The 13,964-nt window shown below is 38.5% G+C and overlaps 3 protein-coding genes across 4 annotated transcripts in view; 2 read left to right on the forward strand and 1 right to left on the reverse strand.

The window, feature by feature from the left end:
• LOC121908167 (zinc finger protein RFP-like) overlaps nucleotides 1-13,964 on the reverse strand; it is a 147,342-nt gene that overhangs the window by 73,342 nt on the left and 60,036 nt on the right. The window lies entirely within an intron of this gene.
• Nucleotides 392-3,816, forward strand: LOC121908156 (E3 ubiquitin-protein ligase TRIM21-like). The gene is made up of 2 exons (XM_042427934.1): nucleotides 392-467; nucleotides 1,556-3,816. The coding sequence occupies exon 2, from the start codon at nucleotides 1,565-1,567 to the stop codon at nucleotides 3,206-3,208; it is 1,644 nt and encodes a 547-aa protein (XP_042283868.1). The 5' UTR covers nucleotides 392-467; nucleotides 1,556-1,564; the 3' UTR covers nucleotides 3,209-3,816.
• On the forward strand, nucleotides 7,182-10,911 carry LOC121908190 (E3 ubiquitin-protein ligase TRIM21-like). 2 transcript variants are annotated; one of them, XM_042428013.1, is made up of 2 exons: nucleotides 7,182-7,215; nucleotides 8,461-10,911. In XM_042428013.1, the coding sequence occupies exon 2, from the start codon at nucleotides 8,463-8,465 to the stop codon at nucleotides 10,101-10,103; it is 1,641 nt and encodes a 546-aa protein (XP_042283947.1). In that variant the 5' UTR covers nucleotides 7,182-7,215; nucleotides 8,461-8,462; the 3' UTR covers nucleotides 10,104-10,911. The 2 variants fall into 2 exon arrangements, with proteins under 2 accessions (XP_042283947.1, XP_042283938.1); XM_042428004.1 differs by having other exon boundaries at nucleotides 7,185-7,215; nucleotides 8,454-10,911.

The raw sequence follows: 13,964 nt of genomic DNA on the forward strand, positions 1-13,964 counted from the left end.
ACAAACCAATGGTGGAATTTAGGCTATAGAAAAACAGAGCTACATTACACACATTTGTTGTCTTGAACAAATTCATCTTGGACCAAAAATATGTCACTAAAATCATGTTGAAACCTCGGAGAGGCGATAAAACATGAACAACAGAATTTAAGTGAGGAAATGAGTAACAGTTAAAAGAAAAAGAAAAGGTTTCATTTTCCCTGAAATTACGCTCTCAGGCGGCTGCCCATCGTTCCAGTCATGATACAACCCTAAGCAAGATTAACCAATCAAATCTGATCTGCTGCTGGAAAGTCCACCTTTTGAGAGTTTGGAGAGGAACGTCACAGCAAAAGGAGGCAAGCCTCAACTGAGATTCTTCAAATGAAACTGAAAGTTTGTCAGAGTCAAGATCAGTCTCTCTGTTTCTCTCTAAAGAAAAACTGAGTTCATCAGGCCTTTTCCAACAGACTCTCTGCCAAACACATGTGAGTACAGTTGATCATATTTACTCGGTTTGAACCACATTAAAACATGACAAAGTTCTCCATGTTTATTTGTTAAGTCATGAATGGTAAAGCTATCAAAGGTAATACGCAGATAATTTGCATTCTTTCATTCTACATACACATATCTGTAAAGAATTAAAAACCCAAACTGTAGTGTAATTACATTTTAAAAGGTGGTTTTCAAGATGAAAGGAAGTATCCTTCCCAATTTGAAAAGTGTGGGACGCACCATTTAATCAGCTATAATTTAAAAAAGAAATTGTGAGCCTTTCAGCTTTGTACTTTATATTTTTTTTAAAAATGTTTATCCTATATGAAGCAGCTGAGAAAAACTTGATCCTTCCCCTTTTTTCAACATCTAAAGTCAGCTGTTTTCAGGCAGGAACTTCTTGACAACTGGATGATTCTGTTAATCTTGTTATCTACATGGTTTTGTCACTTAAAAGTTACCAGATTTAATATATTTTTCCTTATTGGCATTTCTGTAGAAAAAGTCGTTCAGCTGCACTAGTGTTTGTTGTTCGTGAACACTTGATTAGATGTGATTTTCAAAGTTTTTTGTATAAAATTGAAATCAAACAATGTTTTAGAATGATAATACATCTGGCTGTTCCCATTTTCCAATATCAGCACAGTCGCTATGTCTCTCCCTTTGTCACTCCTATTACTGTAGTTAACAAGTGGCTGTAACTTGCTCTGGTCAAAAGGGAACTTTTGAGTAACAGATGCCATCTGCTGTTTTTAATGCATAATAACATTTAAATGTTCCTTCTAGGACTTGAAACTCAAACTTTTGTCATTAGGATTTCAATTGAGACTTCCTTGTCTTGACTTAGAACTAGCGTCTCAAAATTAGAGATTTCAAAACAGTGACTTAGTCTGACTTCTTTGTATTTCTTAAATATTCCAGTTGAGTAAACGTCTTTAAGCAGGTGGCTTGTTGTTTTCTGCTGGTGGCTTGTCATCTTCTATGTGAAGTCAACTAATCCCTAATCCATTTTTCCCCTCAATTATTTTATCAAACAAGTAACATGATTTTTTTTTCACATTTCCATGTTTGTTCCCAGTGTGTAGATATGTCTGCTGCCAGCTGTCTGCTATCTGAAGATCAGTTTCTGTGCTCCATCTGTCTGGATGTGTTCACTGATCCAGTCACCACACCATGTGGACACAACTTCTGCAAAAACTGCATCAATGAACACTGGAATATAAAAGTCCCATGGCAGTGTCCCATGTGTAAAGAGATTTTTACCACACGACCTGAGCTACACAAAAACACTTTCATCTCTGAGATGGTTTCTCAGTTCAGACAGGAAGCTCAACAGAAAGCCAGCAGCAGCAGCTCAGAGCAACAAGCTGCCAAACCAGGAGAAGTTCCCTGTGACGTCTGTACTGGAACCAAACTGAAGGCCCTGAAGTCCTGTCTGGTGTGTCTGACTTCCTACTGTGAGACTCACCTGGAGCCTCATCTGACAGTTTCAGGCCTGAAAAGACATCAGCTGATCAACCCTGTGGAGAACCTGGAAGACAGGATGTGTATGAAGCACGATAAACCTCTGGAGTTGTTCTGTAAGACCGACCAGACATGTGTCTGCATGCTCTGCTCTGTTTTAGACCACAAGACACATGAGTTTGTTCCTCTGAAAGAAGAATATGAAGGAAAGAAGGCAGAGCTGGGGAAGACAGAGGCTGAAATTCAGCAGATGATCCAGAAGAGACGACTGAAGATTCAAGAGATCAAACGGTCAGTCAACTTCAGCAAAGGAAATGCAGAGAAAGAAATAGCAGAAGGTGTTCAGGTCTTCACAACTCTGATGCAGTCTGTTGAGAGAAGCCTGAATGAGTTCATTGACATGACTGAAGAGAAGCAAAGAACGACAGAGAAACAGGCTGAAGACTTCATCAAAGAGCTGGAACAGGAAATCTCTGAGCTGAAGAAGAGAAGCTCTGAGGTGGAGAAGCTCTCACACTCTGAAGACCACCTCCACCTCCTCCAAAACTTCCTGTCCCTGAAACCTGCTCCACCCACCAAAGACTGGACAGAGGTCAGTGTCCGTCCACCATCATATGAGGGGACTGTGGTGAGAGCTGTGACTCAGCTGGAGGAGACGCTCAGAAATGAGATGAAGAAGCTGTTTGAGGTCGAGCTGAAGAGAATCCAACGATATGCCGTGAATGTGACTCTTGATCCTGATACAGCAAATCCTCACCTCATCCTGTCTGATGATGAGAAACAAGTAAATCACGGAGATGTAAAGAAAGATCTCCCAGAAAATCCAGAAAGATTTTCCAATTGTATTAGTGTTTTAGGAAAGCAGAGTTTCTCTTCAGGCAGCATTTACTTTGAGGTTCAGGTTAAATGGAAGACTAAATGGACTTTAGGAGTGGCCAGAGAGTCGATCAACAGGAAAGAAAACATCCCACTGAGCCCTCAGGATGGTTACTGGACTATATGTTTGAGAAATAGAAATGAGTACAGTGCTTGTAATAACTCTTTAGTCCGTCTCTCTCTGGAGTCTCGGCCTCAGAAGGTGGGGGTGTTTGTGGATTATGAGGAGGGTCTGGTCTCCTTTTATGATGCATATACTGCACAACTTATCTGCTACTTTACTGGCTGCTCCTTCACTGAGAAACTCTACCCATACTTCAGTCCCTGTCCTAATGATGGTGGTAAAAACTCCGCCCCTCTGATCATCTGTCCTGTCAATCAAACTGAGTAATCACCTGTTTTATTTCATGAAATGATTAATTCTCTTTAAAGAGAGCAAATATACATATCCGCAGTCGTATACTGTGTACTGTACACTTTCTTGTTTATTAAGAGTTAACAAAAGCATTTTATTATATGCTTTATTTATAGTTCCAGCAGAAATCATATTTTCAAAGAAACCACAATTTTCAATTTGAAGTAGAACCACAGAAAGCAAAGTGTGAATATTTCACAGTGTCATAAAGCTTCATTGTAGAGTTCAGCCGAGACCATGACTCCACAGAATATGTGTCAATATTTTACAGGGTGTAATAAGTGCTGAAACACTTGACAACAGAATGACGGATAAAGGATTTTCTTATTTCATCTGAGGTTTGTTTAGTTTCTGTCCACTTTGGCCAATTTGTTGTTTGAATACTGAATAGCTTGATTATGATTTAAAGAAATCTGTAAATATGTGATTGTAAAAATCTGTAAACTAAATTATGTCTGTAGTTTTAATGTAAAGCTTTAAAAACATGGCCTGAGTAAGCAGTGACTTGTTGAACACCAAACACAAAAAATAAAACCTGGTTTACAGAGAAGCTGTGTTTGTGTTTCTGTTACAGTTCATTAACAATCACAAATGTTTTTCTGCTTTCTTTACCAAACACTTATTAGTCTACATGTGCAGCTTTGTATCATCATGTTTCAATATTTTCTCTCTGCACTGCTTGTTGTTTTTTACCTAGTTGACTTACAATCTGTTGAGAGGCTTGTTTTCTACTGAAGTAGAATATCCAGCATTAACAAACATTCAATAAGGTTTTTAAACTTTATGCTAACTGTACAGTTACCAATATTTCAATTAAAACATACATCAGTGCTTTGTATCACATTCCTACATTTTATATTATGTTTCATTTAACACTGTCATGACGTCCCACAAAAAAACAACAACAACAACAACTACAACAAAAAGACTTAATATCCTGCATTTGCATTATTTTGATTTGGTTACCCTGCACTTCTTCAGCTCTTCAGCAGAAAATGTTTCTCCATAAACACAAACTCCATAAATAAATAATTACCATAACAGACACTGTGTTTGGGAGAAAAACTGAGATAAATATGATGAAGGTCACATGACAGACAAGAGTAGCTAAAACGATGAGCCCAAAGTTACTGTACTGTTGCCAAGATGTTTAATTTGGTCTAAAATATAAGACCAAATTAACAGATGTTTAGATGGATGTTTGTACCACCTCTGGATTTTGCAACAGCTTTCACATCACCAGAACAAACAAACTTTCACATCAATTGAGCTCAAGATTCTCCAATCAGTCTGAGTGTGAAAACACTGCAACACACCTGAAACTTCTCTGTGATTGAATATAATATTACTTTGGGATTAGCGGTAGAGGTAGCACCATATCAAAAACTTTATTTTACATTGCATTATATTACTTTTATCACCATATAAAAATTAGATCCACAAGGATATGTGTTGTTCCTGTGTTCACTTGAGATCAATTCAAGTAGTATTACACAATTTTATCTAATCAACCATTAAAACCTGGAGGACATTATAAAACATCTGAAATCCTGCTGCCTTGATATTCTGTCTACAGACTTTTTCAGAATTGTTTCTAATTGCATGGCCTCAGATCTTCTACAGACTGTCAACATGTCTTTTCTCTCAGGTGTCTTCTCACAGGTGCTGAAAACTGCTGTCATCAATCCACTCTTTAAAAAAGAACAATCTAGACACTTCATTGATGAGCAACTATAAGCACATATCAAACCTCCCATTTTAGTGAAAGTAAAATCAGGTGATGATGTCTTCCAGTCAGGACTTCGACCACACCACAACACTGAGACTGCTCTTGTTAAGGTCCTCAATGACATACACTTAAACACCGACAGTGGCAGAATTACAGTATTAGTATTACTGGATCTCAGTGCCACATTTGACACAGTCGACCACAACATATCACTAGACAGGCTGGAAAACTGGGTGGGACTTTCTGGCACAGTATTGAACTGGTTTGAATCCCACTTAAAGGACAGGGACTACTTTGTGTCTCTAGGTTATTACATACCTGAGTGGACAAAAAGGACATGGAGTTCCCCAAGGCTCCATTCTGGGGCCTCTTCTGTTCAACATCTACATGCTCCCACTGGCTCACATTATGGAAAACAACAAAATATGTTACCATCATTATGCAGACAACACACAAATTTACAGAATGATATCACCAGGGGACTACGGTCCAATACAAGCACTGAATACGTGCATTGAACAAATCAACGATTGGATGTGCCAGAATTTTCTTCAATTAAACAAAGATAAAACTGAAATAATTGTTTTTGGAGCCAAGGAAGAACGATTAAAAGTCAGCACTCAGCTTCAATCAATAATGTTAAAAACCATAAACTAAACCAGAAATCTTGGCGTAGTCATGGTTTCAGACCTGAATTTCAACAGTCACATTAAGACAATTACAAAGTCAGCCTACTATCACCTGAAGAATATATCAAGAATTAAAGGACTTATGTCTCAGCAGGATTTGGAAAAACTTTTCCATTCATTTATCTTCAGTAGGCTCGATTACTGTAACGCTGTCTTCACAGGTCTCCCTAAAAAATCGATCAGACAGCTGCAGCTGATTCAGACGCTGCTGCTTGAGTCCTCACTAAGACCAAGCAAGTGGATCATATAACTCCAGTTCTCAGATCTTTACACTGGCTTCCTGTCTGTCAAAGAATTGATTTTAAAATACTACTGTTACTTTATAAAGCATTAAATGATTTAGGGCCAAAATATATTTCTGATCTGCTGCTAAGTTATGAACCATCCAGACCTCTCAGGTGGTCTGGATCAGGTCTGCTTTCTGTTCCCAGAGTCAAAACTAAACATGGAGAAGCAGCGTTCAGTTTTTATGCTCCACATATCTGGAACAAAGTCCCAGAAAACTGCAGGTCTGCTGCAACTCTCTTTTAAATCACAGCCGAAGACTTTTCTGTCTGCCTTTTAATAAACCAAATTTGAGGGTTAATATCTTGCATTGTACTGTAACTTTTATCTTATTTTATTTAAGCTTATTTTTTATTTCTAATTTAACACTTTTTAATTGTATTTAAATGTCCTTTTATATTGCCTTGTGTTGCTTTTATATTCTGTCTTGATGCCTTTTATGTTCAATGTAAAAAACTTTGAATTGCCTTGTTGTTGAAATGTGATGTACAAATAAACTTGTCTTGCCTAATGAGAGAAGGCACAAACTTCTTGGCACAAATTGTGATTTAAAGCAAAGGAGCAGATAAGGAACATAAAGCATAATACAGAAATGGTATCTGCATAAGGTTGAATAAAATGATCCTTTGGTTGTTTTTAACCGTCTTTCACCTCGTTTTATGAAGTAAATCTGAAGAGGTTTGTGGAAGTAGAGGTTAAAAACTGTGTTTTTGAAATAACTGTTGATTTAACAGCAATGTTGACTAGACTACATTTGTTGAACTCGATTCAAGGAAAAGAGAAAAAGAAGTTAATAATTACATGAAAACCTCAGCAGTAAAAACTAGCTGCCTGCACAGTTCAGTGCTTGGCCATCCAAAACCTTTACTTTAACTTTAAATCAAAGGCAGGATGTGTTTATTGGTTTTTTTCTCCTTTTTATTTTGACCACCTTATGCAAAACCTCAAACTTTCAACACACATAATTAAACTAAGCAATAACTTTTCATGTCTTAGTCCTCTCACATGTCAGGTACAGTACCACCTTTGATCCATGATATTTCACAATAATCTTGTTAATCAGAATGAGGAAACAATCTCAATAACAGAGCTGCAGTAAGAGGAGGAGCAACACTGGAAAGATAAGAGAGCTGCAACGTCACTCTGCAGAAATGAAACTATAAGTTTGTCAGAGCGACAGCAGAGCTGCAGTCGAGTCTCTCCACTTCTGTCCAAGTAAAAATTAAACTGAGTTCATCAAGTCTTTCTCAACAACACAGCAGAGTCTCTGCCAAACACTGGTGAGTACAACTGATCATATTTAATGTGAGAAATTCAGTTACACTGAACCTCTGTGGTTCAGTGTAACTGAATCTCTGTGGTTTGGAGTTTAGTTTCACTTCTATCTTCCTGGTCTTATTACTATTTACTGATCACTTCCTACAGCAACACTGCATTCTATTTCCTGTAGCTGTTTCACATTAAAAAGCTTTTCATCAACAGGCAGCAGCTTTTATTGTGAAGCAGCTGGAGGTAATAAAAGGTGATTATTACCAAGTTAGCAAAGCTTTGTTAGCAGTGCTATTCTTCTATAAGAGTTGGTCTACACAACAAGATATGGACATATTCTGTGTTATGTTGTCAGTGGTTCATTTTAAAGATTATAAGGAAGAATAGTACAAGCAGAAACAGCCACAATGAGCTGTTAGATAAATGTTGCAGCCAAGGACTCAGGCAGATGCAGGACTGTCATGCAACTAGCAATGTCTTAATTTTGCTTCAAACATCGAAAACAAAGCAGTCTATGCTCACTCTTACAATCTGGCAGCACACTCTCTCTGCTGCTAAAGACAAATGTCTTCTTCTCTTGGCTACCATGACAACAACAACAACAGTTTTCTTCTTCTCCTTCACAACTCGCTTTTTCCGCCTCAACAGCATAACCTGATGGCGGGAACCAGACAGCGCAGCCACAAACAATACTGAATGAAATATAAACTCACAAACACTGTATCCTGGAAAGACATTCAGGATTATCTACATTGCCTGCAGACATGAACCTTTTTGCAGTTTAAATTTAACCCATTAGATTAATTAAATTCTGCAAATTAACCTGTTAAACTCAACTAAATTAAAAAAGAAAATAAATTGGGGGGTCTCTGATTTAACAGCAGGGAATGCCCTCGTTAACAAATATAAAATATCTTACTGATATCCATTGACCCCTCACATAAACAGCTGCAGATGACAGTCTCTTAGTGTGTTTGTGCAAACCAGCTCACATAAAACACGTCATCAAAGTAAACAACAACTTTAAACTCACCATGCAGCCTTGTGGATAACTGTTTGAGCTGCCAGCATGACTTAAATGATCACGGTTGCTAAAGGCTTGGTGAGTGTGTCCCCACGCTTATTGAAACACAGCATATATAATTGTAATTACTTTACCTACTATGATATGCTATACTTGATAAAACAATAATCATCTTTCGTTTTAAACAAATTATATGACGTGTTTCTTTCCTGCTTTCACACTACATATGTAGATATGTCTGCTGTCAGCTGTCTGCGATCTGAAGATCAGTTTCTGTGCTCCATCTGTCTGGATGTGTTCACTGATCCAGTCACCACACCATGTGGACACAACTTCTGCAAAAACTGCATCAATGAACACTGGAGTATTAATGACCAGTACCTGTGTCCAATGTGTAACAAGGTTTTCAACACAAGACCTGAGCTTCATGTCAACACATTGTTCTCTGAGATGGTTTCTCAGTTCAGACAGGAAGCTCAACAGAAAGCCAGCAGCAGCAGCTCAGAGCAACAAGCTGCCAAACGAGGAGAAGTTCCCTGTGACGTCTGTACTGGAACCAAACTGAAGGCCCTGAAGTCCTGTCTGGTGTGTCAGACCTCCTACTGTGAGACTCACCTGGAGCCTCATCTGACAATGTCAGGTCTGAAAAGACATCAGCTGATGGACCCTGTGGAGAACCTGGAAGACAGGATGTGTATGAAGCATGATAAACCTCTGGAGCTGTTCTGTAAGACCGATCAGACATGTATCTGCATGCTCTGCTCTGTTTTAGACCACAAGACACATGATGTTGTTCCTCTGAAAGAAGAATATGAAGGAAAGAAGGCAGAGCTGGGGAAGACAGAGGCTGAAATTCAGCAGATGATCCAGAAGAGACGACTGAAGATTCAAGAAATCGAACGGTCAGTCAACTTCAGCAAAGGAAATGCAGAGAAAGAAATAGCAGAAGGTGTTCAGGTCTTCACCGCTCTGAAGGAGTCTGTTGAGAGAAGCCTGAATGAGCTCATTGAGACGATCGAAGAGAAGCAAAGAACGACAGAGAAACAGGCTGAAGACTTCATCAAAGAGCTGGAACAGGAAATCTCTGAGCTGAAGAAGAGAAGCTCTGAGGTGGAGAAGCTCTCATGCTCCAAAGACCACCTCCACCTCCTCCAAAACTTCCCCTCCCTGAAAGCTGCTCCACCCACCAAAGACTGGACAGAGGTCAGCGTCCGTCCATCATATGAGGGGACTGTGGTGAGAGCTGTGACTCAGCTGGAGGAGATGGTCATTAAAGAGATGAAGAAGCTGGTTAAAGCTGAGCTGAAGAGGGTCCAGCATTATGCAGTGGATGTGACTCTTGATCCTGATACAGCAAATCCCTGGCTCATCCTGTCTGATGATGGGAAACAAGTAAACTGTAGTGATGTGATGAAGAATCTCCCAAACAACCCAAAGAGATTTTCTATAAATCCCTGTGTGTTAGGAAAGCAGAGTTTCTCTTCAGGCAGATTTTACTTTGAGGTTCAGGTTAAAGAGAAGACTAAATGGACTTTAGGAGTGGCCAGAGAATCGATCAACAGGAAGGGAAAAGTCACGCTGAGTCCTCAGAATGGTTACTGGACTATATGGTTGAGAAATGGAAATGAGTACAAAGCTCTTGCTGACCCTTCAGTTCGTCTCTCTCTGAAGTCTCAGCCTCAGAAGGTGGGGGTGTTTGTGGATTATGAGGAGGGTCTGGTCTCCTTTTATGACGTAGATGCTGCAGCTCTTATCTACTCCTTTACTGGCTGCTCCTTCACTAAGAAACTCTACACATTCTTCAGTCCCTGTAATCATGATGGTGGTACAAACTCCGTCCCTCTGATCATCTGTCCTGTCAATCAAACTGAGTAATCACTTGTTTTATATTAGGAAATGATTAATTCTCTTTGAAGAGAGCAAATGTACCTATCCACAGTCGTATACTGTGTACTGTACACTTTCTTGTTTATTAAGAGTTAACAAAAGCATTTTATTATATGCTTGTTTACAGTTCTAGCAGAAATCATATTTTCAAAGAAACCACAATTTTCAATTTGAAGTGGAACCACAGAAAACAAAGTGTGGATATTTCACAGTGTCATAAAGCTTCATTGTAGAGTTCAGCCAAGACCATGACTCCACAGAATACATTTCAATATTTTACAGGCTGTAATAAGTGCTGAAACACTTGACAACAGAACAACGGATAAAGGACTTTCTTATTTTATTTTATTACTTTGGCCAATGTGAAATGTAAGTGTGCTTTACAAGTATACGTTGTACATTCAGGGGTTATTTTTGTGGGTTTATGGCTGTTAACTATGTATTTATCTTGCTCTATTTTATGTTTTCTGTCAATAGTCATAGCCCACAGCCGTATTTTTTGTTATTGTTGTTGTTTTTCATTTAAATCATTTTTTGTGTTAAATCTGCAACAAGATGTGAAAGCACATGAGCTGCTCTCTAAAAGGACTCAGTAGCTTGCTCACTCTGTTAAAATGACCTGTTGCAAACGTGGTCAACAATAAAATTAAAGCTACGAGAACCTCTGAGTAATTGTGTCCTGTATGGCATCTAATTCCCCGGGCTACACATACATACACACACACATATATATTGGGTCTGGAGGTCACACATAATGTGGCCAAAACCACCTCCTGGCTGCCAGTCTAAACACACCATTGGACTGACATGCCATGACCAAAAGAACCAATCTAATTCCACCAAAAACAAATATCATATCATATACACATATATAATACGTACACATACCCATATACATCCACACAAATAATGTAATATATGATAATGCACACACACACACACACACACACACACACACACACAAATGTAGTTGAATTAAATTAAAATATGTACAGAAGTTATAATAATAATAATAATAATAATAATAATAATAATAATAATAATCCAGTGCTTTTCTAGACCCAAAGCACCAACAGACAGTGATACAAAAACAAAAACATTCAGCATAAAAGCACATAACATTGTAGTAACAGGCAGTGGCAGATGAGAAGACTTCTAACAGCTGCTGTTTAAAGCATGTTTAAAAAGGTGTGTTTTAAAAAGTTTTTTAAAACTTAAAAGACTGTGTGTGATCCTGAGTTCTTCAGGCAGAACGTTCCAGAATCGGGGGAAACTGCAGCAGAAGGCTCTGTCGTCCATAGTTTTCAGGTTGGAGGAGGGTTGGTGGAGATTGGGTAGGCTACTAGTGCGAAGTGGGCGGGAGAGTGTGTATAAGTCTAAATGATGTCACTTAGATAATGGGACACAGATCCATGAATAGGTTAATGTGAGGATTTTGTACTCCATGCGGGAGTAACGGTGGGTGAACAGGCCAAAACAAATAATCAAACAATCAAAAGAAAAATGAAATAGATAAATAATAATACCAATAATAGTAATAACTGTTATAATAATAATAAATGTATAATTAGATTATTTTAATGGAGTCATCATCATTGTGGTCCTAACTGGGTCAAGATGGGTCCACCAGCCACAGAAGCAGCACCGGGGGCGGTGAGGGTGGACAGGCACCGCATAGGCCCACCTCACAACCCTCCACAGCAGAACATAGCATGTAGTGATATGTGAGATTGTACTTGTGCACATGTATGCACAATCAAGCAACATAAAAACACCTACACTTCCTAACAGCCCCAGAATCTTTCATGATCTTTTTGTGTGCAGCACTACTCCAGGAGAAGGCAGGGAAGGAGAGTGAAAGATTTCACTGTTTTTAAATTATTCCCATCCTTCCCCACGGCTTAGTTGTTCCCATCCCTCTAGGAATTTACAGGTTCGTCGTTTTCTTTTAGATTTTTATCTTTCTATCATCCAGTGTGTTTTAAGATAGAAATCTGATGTATTAACTTGTGTGCATATTTGACATTTTATTATAAATGCTTTACTAAACAGGATTATAATATTACTGACATCTGATTTGCTGCTACTTAAGTTTCCTAAAATTGCAGTTGGTAAATTGATTGTATATTTTAATATTTTTAATGTCCACTTTTGGATAAAATAAGGCTACAACAGGATACATCACTGCTTTAATCACCTTAAAACATGTTTCCTGCGTTTTTATTGTTTCATTAAACACCTTTAAACGTTGTCACATGTGACCAAAACAAAATAAATATCCTGTATTTGCCTCATTTTGATTTGGTCACCCAACAGTTCTTCAGCTCTTCAGCAGAAAATGTTTCAACATAAACACAAAGTCTAAATCATTCCCATAATGCACTTGGGCAGCCCAACATGGGTCAGACACTGTGTTTGGGAGAAACAAGTGAGATAAATATGATGAAGGTCACATGACAGACAAGAGTAGCTAAAACGCCAGGCTGCTCCTCCCTCCAGGTCTTCATGTCACATCTCTAATACCTTAACATCACTATATGTTCAGTTGGGGTACAATGGAGTGAAAAGGTGTTCGTCATAGAGACCTAACAGCCTTCTGCATGTCTGAACACCTTTACATCACTTCCTGTTGCACTGCAGTAACAACAAGAAGCTTCTGTGTGAGCCACTGACTGTTTATGACACAGAACGACCACTAGATGGAGCACAACACAAAGGAACAATGAGCCCAAAGTTAATGTACTGTTGCCAAGATATTTAATTTGATCTAAAATATAAGACCAAATTAACAGATGTTTAGATGGATGTTTGTACCACCTCTGGATTTTGCAACAGCTTTCACATCACCAGAACAAACAAACTTTCACATCAATTGAGCTCAAGTCCATAAAAAGATTCTCCAATCAGTCTGAGTGTGAAAACACTGCAACACACCTGAAACTTCTCTGTGATTGAATATAATATTACTTTGGGATTAGCGGTAGAGGTAGCACCATATCAAAAACTTTATTTTACATTGCATTATATTACTTTTATCACTATATAAAAATTAGATCCACAAGGATATGTGTTGTTCCTGTGTTCACTTGAAATTAATTCAAGTAGTATTACACAATTTTATCCAATCAACCATTAAAACCTGGAGGACATTATAAAATATCTGAAATCCTGCTGCCTTGATATTCTGTCTACAGACTTTTTCAGAATTGTTTCTAATTGCATGGCCTCAGATCTTCTACAGACTGTCAACACGTCTCTTCTCTCAGGTGTCTTCCCACAGGCCCTGAAAACTGCTGTCATCAACCTACTCTTTAAAAAAGAACAATCTAGACACTTCATTGATGAGCGACTATAAGCACATATCAAACCTCCCATTTTAGTGAAAGTAAAATCAGGTGATGATGTCTTCCAGTCAGGACTTCGACCACACCACAACACTGAGACTGCTCTTGTTAAGGTCTTCAATGACATACACTTAAACACCGACAGTGGCAGAATTACAGTATTAGTATTACTGGATCTCAGTGCCGCATTTGACATGGTCGACCACAACATATTACTAGACAGGCTGGAAAACTGGGTGGGACTTTCTGGCACAGTATTGAACTGGTTTGAATCCCACTTAAAGGACAGGGACTACTTTGTGTCTCTAGGTTATTACATATCTGAGTGGACAAAAATGACATGCGGAGTTCCCCAAGGCTCCGTGCTGGGGCCTCTTCTGTTCAACATCTACATGCTCCCACTGGCTCAGATTATGGAAAACAACAAAATATGTTACCATAATTATGCAGATGACACACAAATTTACATAATGATATCACCAGGGGACTATGGTCCAATACAAGC

This window comes from Thunnus maccoyii, chromosome 2 (assembly GCF_910596095.1).
Source record: "Thunnus maccoyii chromosome 2, fThuMac1.1, whole genome shotgun sequence".
Taxonomy (NCBI): Eukaryota; Metazoa; Chordata; class Actinopteri; order Scombriformes; family Scombridae; genus Thunnus; species Thunnus maccoyii.